The sequence below is a fragment of the Prosopis cineraria genome, unplaced genomic scaffold, assembly GCF_029017545.1.
Source record: "Prosopis cineraria cultivar Desert tree isolate PC_DT_omini unplaced genomic scaffold, ASM2901754v1 PC1, whole genome shotgun sequence".
Classification (NCBI taxonomy): Eukaryota; Viridiplantae; Streptophyta; class Magnoliopsida; order Fabales; family Fabaceae; genus Prosopis; species Prosopis cineraria.
In genome coordinates, this window is record NW_026555332.1 from 17,958,349 (window position 1) to 17,979,886 (window position 21,538).

The following is a 21,538-nucleotide window of genomic DNA, read 5'->3' on the forward strand; positions in this document are numbered from 1 at the left end:
AGTTCTTTTCTCTTTGTTCTTTTTATTTTTTTAAAAAATTAGTCAGTGAATAATTTTGTTAAAATATACGCACACATATATATAGATGTGTGTGTATGTATATGTATATGTATATATATATATATATAGCGTGGGATCCCTAATAAAAAAGTAAGTGTGGGACTTGTCATTAAAATTGTGAGTGTCGGGCCTACAATTGTAAATTGTAAAAATTTAGATAAGATATGAAAAATAATAAAATTTTTATATTTTAAAAAATCAAGAATTGGTATTTTACTATATATATTGATTTATCAAGAATAATATTTTACTCCATTAACTGTCAAATAATGGTTAAATGAATATAAATGAAAACTTAAAAATAAAAGATATGTTATGTATTTTGTGATTCTTAAAATAGAGCAGAAAGTAATATATTTTATTTTAAAAATACTAAATAAATTTTTAATATTTATTTTTATTTTTATTTTTTAAAATTAAAACATTCCTGTGCATGGCAGGGTATAAATCTAGTTATAACAATGACATGTTACTTTTAAATTTAATCATTAGGATTTGTGTTCCAATTAAATTTTAAAAAGCAAGTTACAAATTCAAAATGACAAAATTACAAATTTGAGAGACAAAATTGTAAATTCATGGAATTTTCAAATAATAATGACTTGATTCTTTTTAAATTTAATCCTTAAGATTTGTGTTTTCAAATTAAATTGGAAGCATCAGTTGCAAATTAAACAAGATGAACAGTTTCACATATAATTTTTTTTTTTCAAATTGATCCTTTAATCCTGGAGTATTAATTCAAAATCTTTGAATTTTTTTTAGCTATTAAATTCCCCTTATAGTCATTGAATGCTACTTTCCCTTGAATGTTTTTTTCTTCTTCTAAACTTTTCTTTCGGGATCAATCACAGAGATAAAATTGTAAAGAAAAATATAGAAAAAATGCGAAAGGAAATATGGCTTTTGAGAATAGTTGAACATACATAAATGCTAGGCCATCAACAAGAACATGTTTATTCCTTGGTCCACTTGATAAAGTTTTGGAGATTTCTTACAGATTGACTCCCTTCTTTTTCCATGTTTTCCATCACAATCTCCTTCCATTTCAAGCACCTTGCTTTTATATCTTCACAGCCAAGAGCTTGCTCTACCTTCTTCTTGATCTCATCTCTAGACATTACTCCATTTTCATGCATGTGAAGTCCCAGTCCAACCTTCCACACCTCACAGATAAAAAACTTGTTCACAAACTGGTCATTGCGAAATGGCCAACACAAGAAAGGTACGCCACCATGTAAACCTTCCATGGTTGAGTTCCAACCACAATGGCTAATGAAACAAGCTATTGCATGGTGTTTCAAGACCATCTTCTGTGGGGCCCAACCAACAATTTTACCCTTATTACCAATACTTCAGGTAAACTCATCTGGGTATGCAATTTTTTCATCATTCCCAGGCCTCACAACCCAAAGAAAAGGCATATTCAAAAGTTGGAGTCCAAGTGCTAATTCTGTGAACTGGTTTTGGCCTAACACTGACCAGCTACCAAAAGAAACATATATGACAGATTAAGGAAGTTGTTGATCTAGCCATTGCAGACAAGTTTTGTCTTCCTTCCAGAATGATGTTGGATTGTTATGGCTACTTGTTAACATTGGCTCACCAATAGGTGAGAGCTTTGATGAAGAGGAAAAAGCAACAGGTTCAAGTTCATACAAAGTATTGCAGAGCCACCATTGTGCTAACTTGCAAGTTTGCAGCTCTTGCATCAGGTGTTCAAAGAAAACCTTACCTAGGCTACACCAAGGAAGGTCTTTTGGGTCCATCAGAGACATGTCTGGAGAAAGCTGAATTTTCTGGGTTTTCATTGGAAGTCCTAAAATGAAAAATGTCAAGATTTGTATGAAATTAGTTGAAGATTTCTTCTTTGAAGGGGAGAATGAAGAAAAAGAGAATAATGCACAACTATAATTCTTATTTTTCTGAGTAACTTTTGGTATTCTATATAAATAAAAGGATCAAAAGGGCAATTTTATATTTAAATTGTTAGTTCACAAGGGTCAAGGACTGTAAATTCATTTTTGAGGCAATGTTTTGATCTTTTGAAAACTTTCAAAAACGGCGTAATATTACTCATGCCATTGAGAAAATTTAACTTTAACAATTATTTCACCTGAAAATTACAAAAAAAGGGTATAAAAATTACAAAAAGAACAAAAAAACTACCAAAAAATTACAAAAAATAACTTAAAATTGTAGACAATAACCCAAAAAATTATAGGAAATGATCAAGAAAAATTTTCAACGTTAACATTTATAAACATTGGGTAATATTGCAAAAAAATTTCTTAGTCATTTTGTGTAATTTTCAAGGTTCTTTAGTTTTTCTTTTATTTTTTGTTAACTAATTGCCAAAAATAATATTTGTAAACGGTAGCAGTAATATTGTATTGTTTTGAAGGGGAATGATAAATTTAATGTCTCAGACCTTTCAAGATTGGATATATAATTTAATGATAAATTTATCATCTAATCCATAAATAAAATGCCCCTGTAGCAATCAAATAAGGGGAGAAAAACCGGACTATGAACTTAAGCATAGATGAACCAAAACTGAAAAGAGTAAAGGTATTTTTTTTTTTTCATGATTTAATTAGAATGTACAGTCCGTAGTAAAATAATTCAAGGCCGAAGAAGTAGTCTTGTATATTTGCAAACATCTACCGAACTTAATGGGGAAAAGAGAGATCTTACTGTATTCAGAATCAACAGCGCCATCATGATCTAATTAGAATATTTAGTCCCTAGTAAAATAATTCAAGGCCAAAGAAGTAGTCTTGTATATTTGCAAACATCTACTGAACTTAATAGCGAAAAGAGAGATCTTCCCATATTCAGAATCAGCAACACCATCATCAATGAAACTGTGGATGGAATCACAGAGTCATGGAAGTTGCAGAGGCAGGCCAGAGCAAAGCACCTTTGATTCCCAATGTTCTGCCAACTTCCAAAGCCCATCCCATATTTATAGTAACAACAATACAAGTGATATTATTGTTGTTGCTGCCATCTAAAGCATTAATCTCATGGATGAGTTTAGGAAGCCTTGAAGGCATTGTGTTTTTTATTGAAAAAAGCAGTTTCTGGAGGTCTCTTCCTTCATCTTCAGGATCCAAACCATCTGGGAAAGAGACTAGTTTGATCTTTGATCCCAAGAAGTTGTCTTGATGATGATCAGAACTCGCTGCAGCAGCCTTCAGCATCAATCCCTTATTGAACTCTGTGCTGAGGAAAATGATGCTGCAGCCATTTCTGGCCAAAGCATGAGAGAGCTGCATGCTGGGATTCAAATGTCCTTGTGTTGGGAATGGGATGACGAGAAAGTGAGGGATCCCCATTGCTGTATTTGTGAGTGTGAAAGAGATAAGGTTTGAGTTATGAAGTGAGTGATTTGAAGTGTGAAGAATGGGCAGGTTAACGTAGTAGGTCTATTCAATTTATTTCAGACTTCGATACTTGATTGGTGGACGTGGCGTACAGCTTTATTTGGCTGGGGTGAATGACTAAATGGGAATGCTGGGGTTAAGGGGGAAAAAAAACACAAGAAACAGACAAAAGAGAGGCGGCTTCTCTCACCCTTTTTTTGGTCAAAGCTGCTCTGTCCCTCACACATGATAGCAGGAGATCGGAAAGATTCTCTTTTAATAATAGCAGGCACAAGAAAACATCTATGGATCAATTATTATAGCTGGTAATTTATATTAAGTGTGATGGATCAGGTCAAAATAACTCAAAAATTTTAAGGATTGCCCCCGAAAAATTAATATTTTTTAATATTTCAATCTATTTAGATCAATTTGAATAGATTTAAAAAAATTAGCATCAAACTTGATCATGTTTGGACTTAGTCTGAATATTAAAACAAAAAAATTATTTTTAAAAATATATAAAATTTAATAAATATTAATTATTTTTTAAAATTTTATATCATTATATAATAAAATGTCATATATTTGAGTGTATTAATATAGTTATTTTTTAAAAAAATAAAATATTTATATTTTTCATATTTTTATTATTTTTAATTAATAAAATATTTTAAAATAAAATTTAAAATATATTTTAATATTTATTTTTTTATTTTAAGATTCAATTATTTTTTTTAAAAAAAGTTGAGTCTTATACATCATTTGAGTATCCAAAAATATATTTATAATTTTATAAAATAAAATAATTAATATTAAAGTAAAAATTAAAATAAAATTTGAGCGTGTACAGATTCTTTACTCTACTACTAAATAAAAATAACAAATAGAAAAATATTTTTAGATAATTATTTAGTTATTGTTCACGCTAAATTTGGTTAAAAATTACAAATAAACTATAGTAAATATTCTTTATATGTAAGGGTTAAACAATGTAAAAAGTTAAAGAAAAAATAATTCTAAAAATAATATTTTACTTATAACATTAAAAAATTTTGTTTTATATAATATAATGATGACTATTTTTTTATATTTTTAAAAATAAAAAGTACAATCTACTCAAAAGTAATTAAAATGTTGAACTAATTGGGACAATAATTTTAAGCTAATGGTCTAACTGTGATTAAATTGAAATTAATTTGATCATTATTAAAATGATATAATTTAAGTAAAATATATATAATATTTATATATGATCATAATAGGAGTAATATTTAAATAACTAAGAGATTAATTTTATTTATATAAGGTATATATTTATTTTTGTTGTGTGTGTGTGCGCGCGTAAAATTAAATATAAATACATATACATTGAAATATTTATGTTATGTTAGTGATATATATATATATATAATTTTGTTTTGATTATCGTATATGTTTTGTCATCTTGACTCCTGATAAAATTTTTGGCTCCACCCTTGAGTAGGAGCATGATATACTTAAAAAGTGGAGTCCTCTTTGTTTATATTTGTTGGGATCTTTAAGCAGTTGCTAGCTATGACTGAACTTTTTAACAATTAAGTGTATGATCAACAATATATTGCTAGAACATATGTGTGCAAAGAGATCCAAGATAAGATTGTTACTTGATCCTTTGTTGAATTTAATTTCTACTTGTCAATTTATATAAGTGAGACACAATTGTGTTTGTTATATTTGTTGGCTAGTACTTAAATTCTCAATTGAACACAAATTGTGTTATGTTTGGAGTAAAGGTTAAGAGCTATCCAAATTAATTTATCTAGCAATTAGATAATTTTTATAGTATTGGATTGTTTATTATCGTTAATTGGCCACTAATGGTAATAAGTAACTTAGTATTCAATTTAAAAAATTCTAAGTACCATTAATCCAATTAATTGGAGAGGAATTAAAATTAAAATTAGAAGCAAGAATTAGGTAATTAAATCATCTAAGAAAAGTTCATATAATTGATTTTATTCACATTTTTACACTTTTTTCACTTTATCCATTCCAATTTAGTTCATTAAAATAAACAAAAGAAAAAAATAGTAATAGCTTTTATTGTTTTAATTTTAGATAGTTTGAACAAACTATTACTTATTATTTTATTTGTATTTTTAACCATTAAAATTTTAGAATAGCAACTCCTTGAGAGATTCAATCTTGGTTGACCCTAACTAAATTAGAGTTAACTTTATTAATTTGAGCCTATACGACCAAGGGTTATCAGGCATGTGACATGGCAAAAGTGGCAACATCTGCTGAACATGTAGTGTGTGACATGGCACAAGGTAGCAAGGTGATATACATGTGGTGAAGTGACGTGGCATAAAATAAATTAATATTTTTTGAGAAAAAATTTGGTAACAACGAATGTCACCACTAAAAGTCATAATATAAATTATTATTTTAAAAAAGCTAAAAATAAACTTTTAATGATGAAAAACTTTTGTTGAAAGTATACAAAAAAATAGATCCAAGATAAAATGATATTGGAGAGTAGAATTGGGAATAAGAATTGAACTTGACAAACTATCCATTTAAACATGTTTTTTAAAGGATTTGATTTTGAAAAATTAGAGATTTTCAATGTAATTGGATTTTTAAATCCAATATTTTTAACCTACGTAAAATAAGCTCAAGATTGGAATGCCATACTAAGCCCATAACAATTTTTTTTTTCAATTAAATTTAACGCACAACAAAAACTTAGTGGAGCAAAAGCTCTGAAACGAAAACTTTGTGGATTGGTTTAAAAAGTTGATTCAGGAGCCTGAATCTTCCATTGAAGCAACTCCTGAGCAGATCACTGATATATTCGCTTTATTCTCAGTTACTTGCCATTTGAGTGTCTTTGAATTGTATTGATTCTGTTTGATTTAGATTGTGGGTTGGGTGGCAATTTAATTGTGGGAAGTAATTTCTTGCTGATTATTCTGTTTTAATTAATATGAATTAAGGATACATCTAATTGATTAAAAATAAGCAAGTGGCCATTGAAATAATCAACCTTCTTTGTGGAGAAATGCTGTTCTGGAGTTCAACAAGCTATTCAATTAGGCTAAGCTAATAAAACTGTAGGCTTTAGCATCTAAAGAGAAATAATATGCACGTGGTGCTTCCTTCTTTCGTACGTGCTCTGCTTGTAGACCTTAAAAACGATTTACACATTTTCTTTTTCTACTAAGGCAAGCGAATCCAGCCCAATAATGGAGCACAGCTACAGTTGAAGCTGCCTCTCCCTGCAAAGATTGGGTTTAGAGGCGGGAATATGAGTTAATGCGGACCATGTGGATTTACCAATATGGGTTAGTTTGCGTTCAAGTTCAACTTATTTTCGTATAAATTATAAACAATCTCAATCCAACTTGATTATAGAAGGTTTGTGGGTTAAATAACTCAACTTGTTAATTCATTTATTTATTTTTTTTCAATATTTTTTTAAAAAAATTACACCAATATGAGAAGTTCTAATATGATATTCCATGCAATCAAAAAGATTCACATCATAAATGTATGATATTAATTTTATCAAGAGTTATTCCAAAATATACTTCTTTTGTGGCAATTTTTTTTGCCAAAACTCTCTCCATTATTTATTATTTATTTTTTTAAATAAATAATATGGTTCAAATGTGCAAATCCTAATCCATCAAGGTTCATCCATTTGGTTCAACCAGAAAAAGCAACGGATTGTAGTTTTTATGATTCAATCGATTAGATTGGCTGTCGAATCGATGACATAATAATTAAATAAAAATAATATTTATATATACAAATATATAAATAAAATATTAATATGTTGATAATGCTTGGAATCTCAATGCCAAAGGCTAGACACCTAAACTACTGGAGCTAGAGGTAAATACATGTCGACACAAATTTACAATCTCGAAGCAAATGCTGGAGTTAGAGACACGCTGTCATGTCATAACTCACAAGCTTTTAATCTCGATGCCAAAAGCTAAACCATTGGAGCTAAAGGCAGAGGTTGGAGAAGAGATTGGAGATTGAGTCTGAGTTGTAAAAGATATATTAGAAATTAGAAAAAAAAGACAAGAGAAATAAAAATTAGAAAAGATAAATTGTAAATTTAAACAACTTAACCTAATTTTTTTTTAATTTTTAACTTTAAATTAGGTTGACTCTCTTTGATTTTTGAGTCAAATCTAATTTTTTTAAAATTAATCTAGTTAACACAATCTAAATGCTAAATTGGTCCAACCATTGAACTAAGTCACTTTAATTAGCAGGTAGCAGTTGGACTAGTCAAACCACTTGATTAGGTCCGAGTTTCAAAACGAATCCTTAGCCAAGGTTCTCCCATTCCCAGCCCGCCTTTCTAGTTACAAAAGATATTAATAACTAAAGGTGTCAGTTGGTACCACAGTGATGGCTAACAATGGGAGGGAGCTGCATTATGATGAGCATGCTTTTAAAATAATCTCTGCTACTACTTTTAAATTAATTTTTAAATATTTTAAATGTTATATTTATAAAAAAATTATAAAAAATTTAATATTAAAGTTAAATTGTCTTCGGTGCTCATTAGATGATGAGCATTATCATACTTGGTACACATCACCCTTGACGGGATTTGAAATATTCATATCTAAGTTTTTATTTATTTTATATTTATCAAAATGAAAATGCATAAAAAAGATCAAATTTTTAATAAATATATTCATCATCAATCTTATTAGTACATATTTAATCTGAATAGTCCAATTCAATATAAATATTTTATAACTTTTATAAATTGACTATTCAAATATATTCTGGATAGTATAGATATAATTTAAACTATCTAATTTAATATTAAATTTTTATAATTTTTATAAATTGACTATTTAAATATACTTTAAATAATCCAGATTTACTATTAATTTTTTATAATTTTTTCATAAATATATGTGTAAAATATTTAAAAATTAATTTAAAATCAACAATATATATCATTTTAAAATAAAGTCAAGGGTCAAGATCACTCATCCGAATGATAAGCATGCCGTCCTCAGCACTTGCTGCAGATTCTTACAATGGATTTGTCAAGTTAGCTAGCTATCAATATTGCGATTCATGTCTATGCTATATAAATATATGGGGAATGATACTTGAGTCTAAAGGGGATCGTTTTATAATTTTATTCAAGTAAAGTTCCAACAAATTTTAAAATGTAAAGTAAGTCATTTGGATTCTTAATTAGTATTTTTCATATAATACAAATACAATTTGTTCTCAATTTTAAAATTAGAAAGATGAATTGTAAATTCAACAAAACAACATTGTAAAATTGAGAGACAAAATTATTAATTCCTGTGCTAATGATGACATGGTTCTTTTTAAATTTAATCATTAAAATTTGTCTTCCAATTAAACTTGGGAAAGCAAGTTGCAAATGACAAAATTACAAATTTAAGAGATAAAATTGTAAATTCTTAAAATGTTCAAATAATGACTAGATTCTTTTTAAATTTAATCATTTAAATTTGCATTTTCTGTTAAAATTTAAAGCATAAGTCATAAATTCAACAAGACAGATTATTTCACATGATAAAATTATTTTTAAACTGGTCCTCTTGATCCTGCAGTGTCACATCAAAATTTTTTAACTTTTTTTAGCCATTAAATTCCCCTCATAGTCCTTGAATGTTACTTTCCTTTGATTTTTTTTTTATTCTTATGAACTTTTCTTTTAGAATCAGTCAGTGATAAAATTATAAAGAAAAATATAGAAAAAAATATGAAAGGAAAAATTGCTTTTGAGATTATTTGAAACATACATAAATTCTAGGCCATCAAGAAAATGTTTACTCCTTGGTCCACTTGATAAAGTTTTGGAAATTTCTTATAGATTGACTACCTTCTTTTTCCATGTTTTCCATCACAATCTCCTTCCATTTCAAGCACCTTGCTTTTATATCTTCACAGCCAAGAACTTGCTCCACCTTCTTCTTGATCTCATCTCTTGATATTACTCCATTTTCATGCTTGTGAAGTCCCAGTCCAACCTTCCACACCTCACAGATAAAAAACTTGTTCACAAACTGGTCATTGCGAAATGGCCAACACAAGAAAGGTACGCCACCATGTAAACCTTCCATGGTTGAGTTCCAACCACAATGGCTAATGAAACAAGCTATTGCATGGTGTTTCAAGACCATCTTCTGTGGGGCCCAACCAACAATTTTACCCTTATTACTAATACTTCCGATAAACTCATCTGGGTATGCAATTTTTTCATCATTCCCAGGCCTCACAACCCAAAGAAAAGGCATATTCAAAAGTTGAAGTCCAAGTGCTAATTCTGTGAACGAGTTTTGGTCCAACACTGACCAGCTACCGAAAGAAACATATATTACAGATTGAGGAGGTTGTTGATCAAGCCAGTGCAAGCAAGTTTTGTCTTCTTCCCAAAATGATGTTGGATTGTGGTCACTACTTGTTAACATTGGCCCACCAATTGGTAAGAGCTTTGGTGATGACGAAAAAGCCGCAGGTTCAAGTTCATAGATGGTGTTGCAGAGCCACCATTGTGCTAATAACTTGAAAGTTTGCATCTCTCGTTTCACGTGTTCAAAGTAGACCTTACCCAGGCTGCACCAAGGCAAGTCTTTTGGGTCCATCAGAGGCATGTCTGGAGAAAGCTGAATTTTCTGGGCTTTCATTGGAAGTCCTGAAATGCAAAATGTAAATTTTAATTTTTCCCTATTGGGGCCATGATCTAATTAGAATATTCAGTCCCAAGTAAAATCATTCAAGGCCAAAGAAGTAGTCTTATATATTTGCAAACAACTACTAAACTTAATAGAGGTACGAGAGATCTTACCATATTCAGAATCAACAACACCATCATCAATGAAACTGTGGATGGAGTCAGAAAGAGTCAAGGAAGTTGCAGAGGCAGGCCAGAGCAAAGCGCCTTTGATTCCCAATGTGCTGCCAACTTCCAAAGCCCATCCCATATTTATAGTAACAACAATACAAGTGATATTATTATTGTTGTTGCCATCTAAAGCATTAATCTCATGGATGAGTTTAGGAAGCCTTGAAGGCATTGTGTTTCTGATTGAAAAAAGCAGTTTCTGGAGGTCTCTTCTTTCATCTTCAGGATCCAAACCATCTGGGAAAGAGACTAGTTTGATCTTTGACCCCAAGAGGTTGTCTTGATGATGATCAGAACTCGCTGCAGCAGCCTTCAGCATCAGTGCCTTATTGTGGTTGAACTCTGTACTGAGGAAAGTGACGTGGCAGCCATTTTTGGCCAAAGCATGAGAGAACTGTATGCTGGGATTCAAGTGTCCTTGTGCTGGGAATGGGATGACGAGAAAGTGAGGGATCCCCATTTCTGTGTTTGAGTGTGAAAGAGATAAGGTTGAGTTTTAAAGTGCGTGACTTGAAGTCTGAAGAATGGGCAGGTTTGAGTAGGAACCTATTTAATTTATTTCAGGCTTTTGATACTTGATTGATGGAAGTTGTCTACAGTTTTGTTTGACTGGGGTAAATGGAAATTTTGGGGTTAAAAACAAAAAACTAGACGCAAGCAAAAGAGGTTCAGTTCCATGCTCAACGTTAAGATGAGCACTGGATACTCATCAATTAAGCGACGAATCGTTTTGACTGATGGGAGCAACGATGCTCCTATCTAGTTAAAACTTCCCCTGGCAGAATGAAAACGTGAAAGGAATTGGTTTTTGACTTTGATTATTTTCGTGGAACCCTTCGTAACCCTTGGGCTTTTTCATCCTTCAAATTCTGTGAATCCAGGATTGTTAAAAAAAAAAATAAAATTAATGAATCCAGGATTTATATATATTGCTAGATTTAAAAAAAAGGGATTATATAAATAATTGTTATACTCGATAAAATTAAAAATTTTAAAATTTTTTTTTAAAAAATTAATTTTATCCTTTTAATTTTCACTCAGTTATAACTTAATATTTGATCTTTAAATTATTATGACTTAATTTTTATAATTTTAATTTGATTGCAATTTAGTTTTTAAATTTTAACTCATTACAATTCAAATTTTATAATTTTAATCATTTAAAATATTAATATCTAGATTTTAGAAAAAAATATAAAGGTTAAAATTATTTTATAATTTCGGAATTAATATTTTAAATTATTGATACTTTTAACCTTTATAAATATTAAAATTTTATTTTTATTTTTAAAATAGAGGCAACAATATTTTAAATTATTAAATCTATAGAGATTAAATTATATAGAATTAAAGTTTTAGAATTGAATTATAATTGAATCAAAATTATGATGACTAATTGATTAATTTTTCTCAAAAACATTGTCTAGGGATTAAGTTATAATTGAGTGAAAACTAAAAAGATCAAATACTTAGTCTTTTTTAAAAAAACTGTTTTAGATTTTTAAATTTTTTGAGTATAGCAATTTTATTGCTTGTTTAGAAAATCCCTCTTTTTTTGTTTTTTTTGGTTTGGTTTGAATTGAGTGATATATCATATATGTAATCGTGGAGAAATTCAAAGATACGAGATGCAAAGTTCAGGAGCTATGTGAGGTCTCACGAAAATAGTCTCAAGAGCCAACTCCTTTTGTCCACAGGGAAAGTTTTAACTCAAGATACAAGAGAAAAGCGTCGTTTGCTATCTTTGCTTCCTATCAGTCAAAACGAAGCCCCATTTAACAGGCGAGTACCCAGCGCTGAGTATGGAAACTGAACCCAAAAGCAAGCAAAAGTGAGGAAGCCTCTCTCTCTCTCTCTCTCTCTCTCTCTCTCTCTCTCTGTGGTCAAAGCTTCTCTATCCCTTGCACATGATAGGAGGAGGTGGGCAAGATTTATTAAAGAAAACAAAAGGAAGCATCTATGACTTTACCGTTCCCTTACTTTTTAAAGTTTAATTCCTCTGCTCCAATTGATGTAGGCTAATTGCGTACACAAGTTTAAACTTGCCTTTGAATTAATAATAATAATAATAATAAGTTTCATTCCTCTCCTCATTGCCCTTTTCTTCTTCTTGTCTTACTGTCCCTTTTAGTTAACAAAATCAAAACATCGGAAACTGGAGCGGTTATTAAACTGGTCAAAAAAATTGATCAAAAGTTAATAGTTTAATAAGGGATTTAAGCTGTTCTTAATTAAAATAGTATATTTAATTTATATACCTTAAAAATCATTTTCTCTACTTAAATAATCCAACAAAAATTTAAAGAGCAAAAATCTTATACATATTAGTACAAGCCCAATAAAAATTTAAATAACTTAATTCAAATAGCCTAATAAAAATTTAATGATAATAATATAAAATTCCAAAAAATTAATAAAAATAAAATTTAAAAATAATAGTATAAATATTTATTTAAATATGGGAGAGTGACAATAAAATTTCTCTGAATTATGTAAATGACAATTTGGTTTCTCGAAATACTATAATACCAATGAAATTCTCAGGGATCTCTTTATCAATAACTTTTTTTTAGAAAAAAAGACTATTTTACCCTTACTGAAAATAACAAGATCCAATCACAACTTTTATTTAAAGAATCACAACTTTTGTTTTGTAAATTACAGGAGTTGAATAAAAAATTATAACTTCTCAAATGTAATTTCTGTTATTGAAAAACAAGCATCAATTACAACTTTTGTTTAAAAAATAATAACTTTTATTTTGTAAATCGCAAGAGTTAAATAAAAAATTATAATTTTTTAAGTGTTATTTCTATTATTAAAAACAAGTTCTCAAAATAACAAACTCCATTCACAACTTTTGTTTAAAGAATCATAACTTTTCTTCAAAAAATCGCAAGAATTGAACAAGAAATCACAATTTGTCAATAAGGGTAAAATGATCTTTTTTTCTAAAAAAAGTTATTGACAAAGAGGTTCCTAGAAATTTCACTGGTATTATGACATTTTGAGAGATCAAATTATTATTTATATAATTAGAAGGAATTTTATTATTATTTTTTCTTTAAATATTCTCTAAACAAGGTAATATTTGGCTATTAAACTTGTCTCTTTTAAAATTAACTTGTTTGTTAACATCTTGTTCATTGTGGGACAACAAATTACCTTGCGTGTCAGAGACGCTGAGTCTCAATTGATAACAAAAGGATCCTTGGGCTCCCTTACCATAGTTTACTCGGATGTAAAAGATACACAAGACTTGATAGAATAAGTGTTTTGATTATTATTGAAATGTAAAATGATTACAAGTCTAAATTGAAGGTAAAGCTAATTGATAAACCTAAAAACTATAGGTGCAGAATGTGAGTCTCTTGAGTGTTGATTGTTGTCTTCTTCTATGCTTTGGTACTCTATTTATAGTGATAGAGTGATGGTAAACCCTCCCTTAGAACCTGAATGTTCTTTTGAAGAATCAAGGATCCTGTGAAACCTATGACATGGTCTTCACTCACTATCTTTCATTTTCATTAACCAGCTTGTCTCGTTGAGATACTTGGGCATGATGATGCTATTCCCATAAGATCCGAGATCGTTTGAGATTGTGTCTTTATGTAGCAAAGGTCCACAGAGTGGGTTTGTAATTGGCGGGATTTTGACATGCTCATCTGGCCATGGCTTTTCATTAAGCTTAGGGCTGGCCCGCTTGGTAAGATTGTTGAGTGGGCCTGACTCTTCAATCACTTAGCCCATATAGCTTTATGACTTATCTAATGCTTTGGCAAGTGATATTTCATATTTAGCCCAAACAATGCCCCCCACATGTTAGTGGCTGATAAATGTAAGCCATGTGGCACGTTTGAAAAAATTAAAATGTTGCTTTATCTCTGAGCGCCCTTTTGTTAATATAAATTCTTATGTCTTTTTCTGGTCATTTCCCTTGCCCTTCTTGTGTTTCTTGTTATTTAAGATTTTTCTTTCCGTTCCTTTTGTTGCTCAACAATGGTCTCCTCTTCTGCTACCACCACATCTATTGCTACCTCCTCTAATACTCCTATCTAAAGTTTACCAAACTCTGTAGTCATAATTTAAATCCTGTTGCTTCACTAGGAGGATTGATGATGGTATGTACTTTATTATTGAACTCATATTTTCTTTCGATTAGGCCCTTAATCTGATGTCTCCCTATTTTTGTTTCAGGAAGATTCATCTTTCCATGACTCCAGTGCCTTCTAGTAAGCTTCTCACTTTTTACTTGGTCCTTATGTTTTTTAAGGATAAAATATTAACTGTTTTCTAACTTTCTAGTACCTCTCCTTGGAGCTTTCAAATTGTTAACAAGAGTGATGTCGAGTATTTGACCATCTTCCCTAACCTCTTTGAAGTGATTGCTCCCGCCCAGCCAAATCCATGGCCACTAACCTCAATTCACTACCTAATTTTAGCCCAGATGACTTCAGCCTTTACTAAATCATTTTACCAGAAGCTTTAGAACTGGCCCCAGTCTCCTTGTGCTTGGTCCAATTAGGTGAAGTGCGTGAGATAGACTTATGAGTAGCAGTGAAAAGAGATGGGTCTTTATGACCTAATTTAACTTTCATTGGCTGACATCGACATTGTAGTTAATCTAATAGTAGCCCTTCTGAGTTTTTTGGCACCCAGTTGTAATGCCTTTATTTTCAAGTTGACCCCCATGTCAATCATGTGCTGGGATGTGTTTATGTTCTTGGGGCTATCGATCACCAAGGAGGAGAATTTTTATACTATCCCTGAAAGGCATGACTCTTAGATTACTCTTTCTGCTGACTTGGATAATAAAATTAAGGGTGCTAGCTCTTACACAAAGATCATGGAGTTATTCTATAAGAAGCCAGCTGATGAGCTCGTCACCCCCACGGAGCATCTGGTCTTTATTTGGATCTTATTGAGCCAATAGATCTTAGCCCCTGGGGGAGGGAAGCCTATGCAACTCCACTTGTAGATCACTCAGTCCCTACTTTGTGGCAACCAACTAGCCTTGGGGACTATGTTTTTATGCCATCTATATGATGGCACAAGGGAGTCCCTAATGAAGAAACACTTTAGTAATTTCTATAGGCCTGTCTAGTTTTTAAAGCTATAAACGATTGCTTACTTCCCTCTTCTTCATCGGGAACCTTTCCTCGAGGATGCCCATGTGGCTCACCTTTTCACTTGCTTGTTAGGTACCCATCCTTTAAATGAATTGAAGAACTTCTTCAAGTTTTTTTGTCAGCAAAACTAATCCTTGTAGAGGACCTTAAAGCCTTTTAACATTCTAGACCACAGCCATCCTACCTAGTATAGATTTTTTAGTGGACTGGAAGAATAAGTGTAACATCCTAAATTTCTTAATCTTGTAATTAGCTATTAATCAAGGGTAAAATTGTAATTAGTGTGGGATTAGAGATTTAGATGATTAATTGATATTTTGACTAGTTAGGATGTTGTATGAATATATACAAGTGAGAGGATAGCATTTCGGATCGAAGGAAATGTGTGTAGTAAGAATTTTTCTCATTGTGCCACACGCCATGGTGCATGGACTAGAAAATGACCCCTTAAGTCATAAATTTTAGGTGATTTTCATAAGGAAGAAATTAAAAATGCATGAGAGGAGAAGAGGAGAAAGGCTAATATACTCGGGTAGGCCATTTCAGGTCGCTAGAAGGTGCTTCTAATCGATAATTTAGTGGGTAAGTTACATATAACTCTTACCTTCCATTCTACCCAAATTTCTTTAAATATGAGTTATAGAGAAATTGAATTAGTTAAATTTTTAGGTTTTAATTCTTACCTAATAGTAATATTTTTGGGAGTTAAATTAGAGCTTTGCAATTGGTTTAGTGTTGAATGATAGAGCTTTAAACTCGTAGGCTTAATTTGGCCCTAATTCAGAGAGATTTTAGGGTGAAAATCTAGTTTGAGTGAAATGAGACCAGTCGAGATGATGTAAAGTAGTAATCAAGTAGTAATAGGCTTAGAATAGACAAATGGAAAATAATATATGGTTAAATATAGCCACAAGTAGTAATTATGTACTTTTGGTCAAATTGGACCAAATAACTAAATTGTACCAAATGTATTTAGATTGGCATATTGAGTATGTGAGTTGAGAAAGAAAGCTTGTGATAAGCTATAGTGGTGGTTGAAATCCACGAGTAACTTTTCTAGTGACAGAAGGGTTAAGGTAACTAAATAACTTCCTTTGTTTGACTATGTGTTGTAATTGTGTGAGTATGCTACATAATGCATGAAATGGTTTTCAACCAAGAATGATTTATGTCATCTTGTGAATGTTGCATGAAATAGTTTTTGATCAAGTAAAAGTATTAAAAATGTGATGTGAATATATATATATATATATATGTTATGTATGAAAAAATATATAAAGTAGTGATTGGGAACCTATGAATGGTTTGAAAAGCAAGATCATATGGCATATTCTCCTTAGTATCTGACGAGGTAGGATGTTAGAGAATTATACCTCTTTAGTGCCTTTTGAGGTGCGTTATTGGAGAAGATCTCCTTAGTGCCTATTGAGGTATGGTGTTGGAGATTTAGAACTCCTTAATATCTGTGTGATATATTATTGGAGTCAACGACACTCCATTGTGTGAATTAAGGGAAATCGTAGTCCAAAAGTGTAATAGAATATCTTTAGACAAGTGATTCTACCACTAAAGGTGAGCTCAAAGCTAACGAGAGTATACATTAGTTTAAGGTGAGCCTATAGTTTTTAGTCGAGGTGATTTGGAGGTTTGGTCGGTAGTAATCATGCTATGTGATGTTGTATGTTGTATATATGGAAAAGTGATGAAAACTAGTGATTAAATTAGTAAAAGAAATGAATTGACACTTATGGTTGTGAATTGAAATGAAATATGTGATATGTTATATTAAATGGTATATTATACTTTACTTTCATATAGTTGCATGTGACAGTCAATAGGAGTGAGTTATTTTATTACTGAGATTTTTATCTTACCGTCATAGTTATATTTTTTTACAGAATAGAGCAGTGATCAGGACAAGTGATCAGAACAGTCATCAAAGCACACATACTGCACGCTGCAGCACATAGCCCATCTTCCAACTTGATATTGTGATTTTATATGCCTGCATTGATTGAGATGAATGCATATGAGTTATTTCTCCTACGTATTGCTTTGATGCATTATTGTGATATGATGATTTTGCAAACAAATCTTTGGCCGAAGCTTTTCAAATAAAATATTTGATTATTGATTGTTGTGTTTGTGTGATAATTTAGTTAATCTTCTCTTGTATCGAAAAGATATGGAAGGAGGTTACAAAAAGCCTACCTTGTTGCTAAGGGACGAGGTTTTTCTCTTAGCCACAACTCTTAGGAAAATGTGGCTTCCTTACATCGGCTCTTCCTCCAAATCCTTGAGGGTCTGTTTGGAGTCATATCACCCTTAACTGGTGGAAAGCCAATTTGGGTTGAGCCAGTGCATACCTTGAGGGTTGTTTCCCTAAGTTATTGTAGAGCTGCTGGATCGGGATACCATCGATCAAATAGTCATTCCATACACTACTCAAAAGCAGTGCAAAGTGGAACTGGTGGACAAAGATGCCTACCTTCGCTTCAACAAATGGTGGCCCCCACACTTCATATTCATTATAAAGAGCCATACCAGTAAGTGTTATTTACTATGTTTGCCTTTTCACTATTTGACATATCTTAACCTATTTTGAATTTCTACAAGCCATGATTGGATGCAATCATGCGTTGGTGAATCTCTTGGGGGGAACATTGATGCTTCTGCTGCCTCAGAGACCCAGTTGGCCCCTTTGCTGGGATCTGTAGTTAAAGAAATTGAGGGGGATGATGCATTCTCTCATGTCTCGATCTCGAAGAAGTTCAAACCTAAAAATAGTCATCCCCTAAGTTGCTTGAACAAGGAAGATGGTTTTAACAAGAGAAAATGAGCTCCATCCCCCTTACTTGATTTTAAAAGGAGGAAAAAGACATTACCTCTCTTAGTATCTCTTGATCAGCCTTCATCTATACCTCCTTTAGTCAAACCCAATCTTTAAAGGGGAAAGTGCTTGTGAAAGCGCCAACACATCATGATCCCGTTGGCTGACTTTGATGATGGCGTCATGAATCTCTTTCATCATCAAGGGTTGGAGGCCTAAACTTTAGATCTTGAGGTGATCACCTTTACCGCCATACTTGAGACAATGCCAGATTCTCAAGTGGTCAAGTCTTTTGCCATTCCTGCGGCAACTCTAAATTCTTAGGGGGTTGCCTCTATTGTCATTCTTGAGGCAACTCTTGAAGACCCTATAGAGATTGCTTGCAATGTGGCTTGAGAGGTAGTAGAAATCATAAGAGATCCTGGGGTTGCCATTGAGGTTTAGGAAGCTACATCTACCTCAGCCCCGAATGCTATGGTGACTTAGGGGGTCTTGGGGTTACCACTAAAGTCCAAAAGGGTGTTTCTGCTACAGCCCCAGATAGGGTTGGTGATTCAAGGCTCAAGGCTATTGGTGAATTTTAAGAGGTTGCCTCTACCACCACCCTAAAGGTGGCTCCAATCATCGCTCCAGCAGGAGGTATTAAGATCGAGGGCTTTAAAAGACCTTTGGAGGAGCCTTTGTAGCTACTAGCACTTTAATTCTAGAGATCGTGATAGTTGCATTAACCTGTACTCAGGGCGTCTCTGTGCAGGATGAGTTTGAGCCTATTATACTTGTGGGCCAAGTGGAGAAAGCCTTATGGTCAGCCTCACGATCCGCCTGTATCCTTCATTCCACAGGCAAAGATAAAGCACTATTAGACCTAAGTTAGGTATCAATCTATTGTATTCTTTTCTCCTTTCTCTTTTCCTTCTTTTTATCACTAATTACTCTTTTCTCTCTTTAACTCACCTCAATGAGGGCCTAGTGACACCATTCTGGCTTACACTTGCGTTCTTAAGACAGACATGGTTTTAGATGCCTAGAGGGTCGTTCAATTTCAACTTATTCGAGATCTACTTTTGCTTCTTGAGCAGAATTATAAAGAGATGGTCTAGGCCATAATTGCTGTGGAGAAGGCTATTCTTATGCCTGAGCTCGAGTTCCTTCACACCCAAGTCCTAGAATGCTAGGCATCATTAATTGCTGTTGTACTCTCGTCCCTTTCAAACTATCTAGTGAATAGCTAGTCTGTTAGGGATGAGTATATTAATGCCAAAGCCTAAGTAACTACTGCTAATGATCAAGTCTAGGAAATCACTCCTCGTATAGACCATCTCAATTCATTACGGGCTAAAGTGGCTAACTTGAGGAGTCAATTAGTAGTTGTTGAAAAAGAGCTAGTGTAAGTTAAGGAGGGTAATGTGGAGTCCAAGCTAGAGATTGTCCATAAAACATTGGACGATGCATGGGCCATCTCATAAGAGAAGCTTCATTCAATATTGGAGTTAGAGACGACCCTAGATTGACATCAATCACTATTTGCAGAGCTGGACGCAGCTTTGGCTTTATGGAATGTCCTTCAGGCCTATTGTACATGATAATAAATTTTTTATTATTACTATTTTATTTTTTCATTATTTTCCTCTTGTACCATAATTTTTTGTGAATAAAGGGAAATTTTTTTTTCTCTTAAGATTACTATTTGTTTTGCTTTATCCTGAGGCCATTCCAGGACTCAGTTCTTTATTTGTTCACATTCTTAACCCTTTGTAGTTTGCTATTGTGACAACCAATATTTCTTTAAATATTTTTCATTTATAGCTTGTCTATACGGAGTCCTATCGAGACTAGATAACCAATACGCCTTCCCTTTAAGTACTTCACCAACTTTGAATAGTCCTTCCCAATTAAGTAAAAATTTAGCAATTATTTAATCTTTAAAACTAGGTGGCAACACAAGTTTCCATACAAGCTCGCCCATCCGAAACTGCTTCTTTTTTATTCTTTATTATATATTCTCAAGACCTCTTTCTTCTGGGCAATCATATGATCCAATGATTGCAAACATATTTTATCTAATTGAATTAACTCATTCATCATGGCTTCATTATATTCCTCAAAAGATCTTTGCAAGTTGTTCGCAACACATAATGAAGGGACTGCTATTTCTATAGGTAATATGGCCTCGTGCCCATATATCAACACATACGGGCTCATACTCGTGGCCTCTCTCTTTGATGTCCTATACACCTATAATGCCTCATGAAGTCATATGTTCCATTTCCTAGGGTTTTCCTTAATTATCTTCTTTAGAATTCTAAGGATTATTTTCTTAGAAGCTTCAGTTTGCCCATTTGCTTGAGGGTAATATGGTGAGGATGTTAATAATTTGATGCCACTTTCCTCTACAAAGGCTTTAAAGTTGCTTCCAGTGAACATGGTCCCTTGATCTATTATAGTCGTTTGAGGAATCCCAAAATAAAATGCAATTTGCTTACATACGAAGTTAATAATGTCATCTTGCTCAACTTACTTCATGGGGATTGCCTTTACCTATTTTGTGAAATAATCTATGGCCATTAAAATGAATGAGTGGCCCTTGGATGAGGCCAGATAAAATTTTCCCATTACATTTATAGTCTACCCTCAAAAGGGCCACAGCTTAACGATAGGATGCATGTCTAATGCTAGTATCTGTTGTGTTGGCCTGTGAGTCTGGCATTTCCTGCATCTTTTAGCATATTCGATATAATTTTTTGCCATTAATGGCCAATAGTATCCGTGCCCGTGCACCATCCATTACATTTTTTGCCTTAATTGATAGGCCCGACATACTCTCTCATCTTAAAACCTTCATGTACTCAGTGAAGGCCAACACACTTAAATAATAATTAGTCGGGCCCTTTTCTATACAACTTATCTAATTAGAATGAAGTGTTGGGTGCATATCCTTTTTCTGTAAGGATATCATTGGCTGAAATTTTGTAGATAACTTTTGAAATCATCCTGCCAATCCTAAGCTAATTCCTATGAGATTGCACTATACTTTACTGTCAGACCGCACTGAAAGATTAAGGATGTTACTTTCATTCCACCACGATTATTTTTTTGGTGAGTTCAAGTGAAAGCCTTAACCCTAATACTATTTGAGCTTGTTCATTGGCTTTCTAGTTTTGAGCTTGAGGAATATGTGTCAAGGTTATTGTTTCAAAATCTTCTAAGATTTGAGAAGCCTTGGCGTAATACATCACTAAAG

The 21,538-nt window shown here is 32.3% G+C and overlaps 1 protein-coding gene and 2 pseudogenes across 1 annotated transcript; all 3 read right to left on the reverse strand.

Annotated features, from left to right (window-relative positions):
* Positions 1-1,016: 1,016 nt before the first annotated feature.
* Positions 1,017-1,871, reverse strand: LOC129290014 (UDP-glycosyltransferase 83A1-like; annotated as a pseudogene).
* LOC129290024 (UDP-glycosyltransferase 83A1-like) lies at positions 1,023-3,535 on the reverse strand (annotated as a pseudogene).
* Positions 3,536-9,218: 5,683 nt separating this feature from the next.
* Positions 9,219-10,798, reverse strand: LOC129303688 (UDP-glycosyltransferase 83A1-like). Its single transcript, XM_054943167.1, has 2 exons — positions 10,282-10,798; positions 9,219-10,128 (listed from the first exon to the last, which is right to left on the reverse strand). The coding sequence occupies exons 1-2, from the start codon at positions 10,796-10,798 to the stop codon at positions 9,263-9,265; spliced, it is 1,383 nt and encodes a 460-aa protein (XP_054799142.1). The 3' UTR covers positions 9,219-9,262.
* Between the last annotated feature and the right edge of the window lie 10,740 nt (positions 10,799-21,538).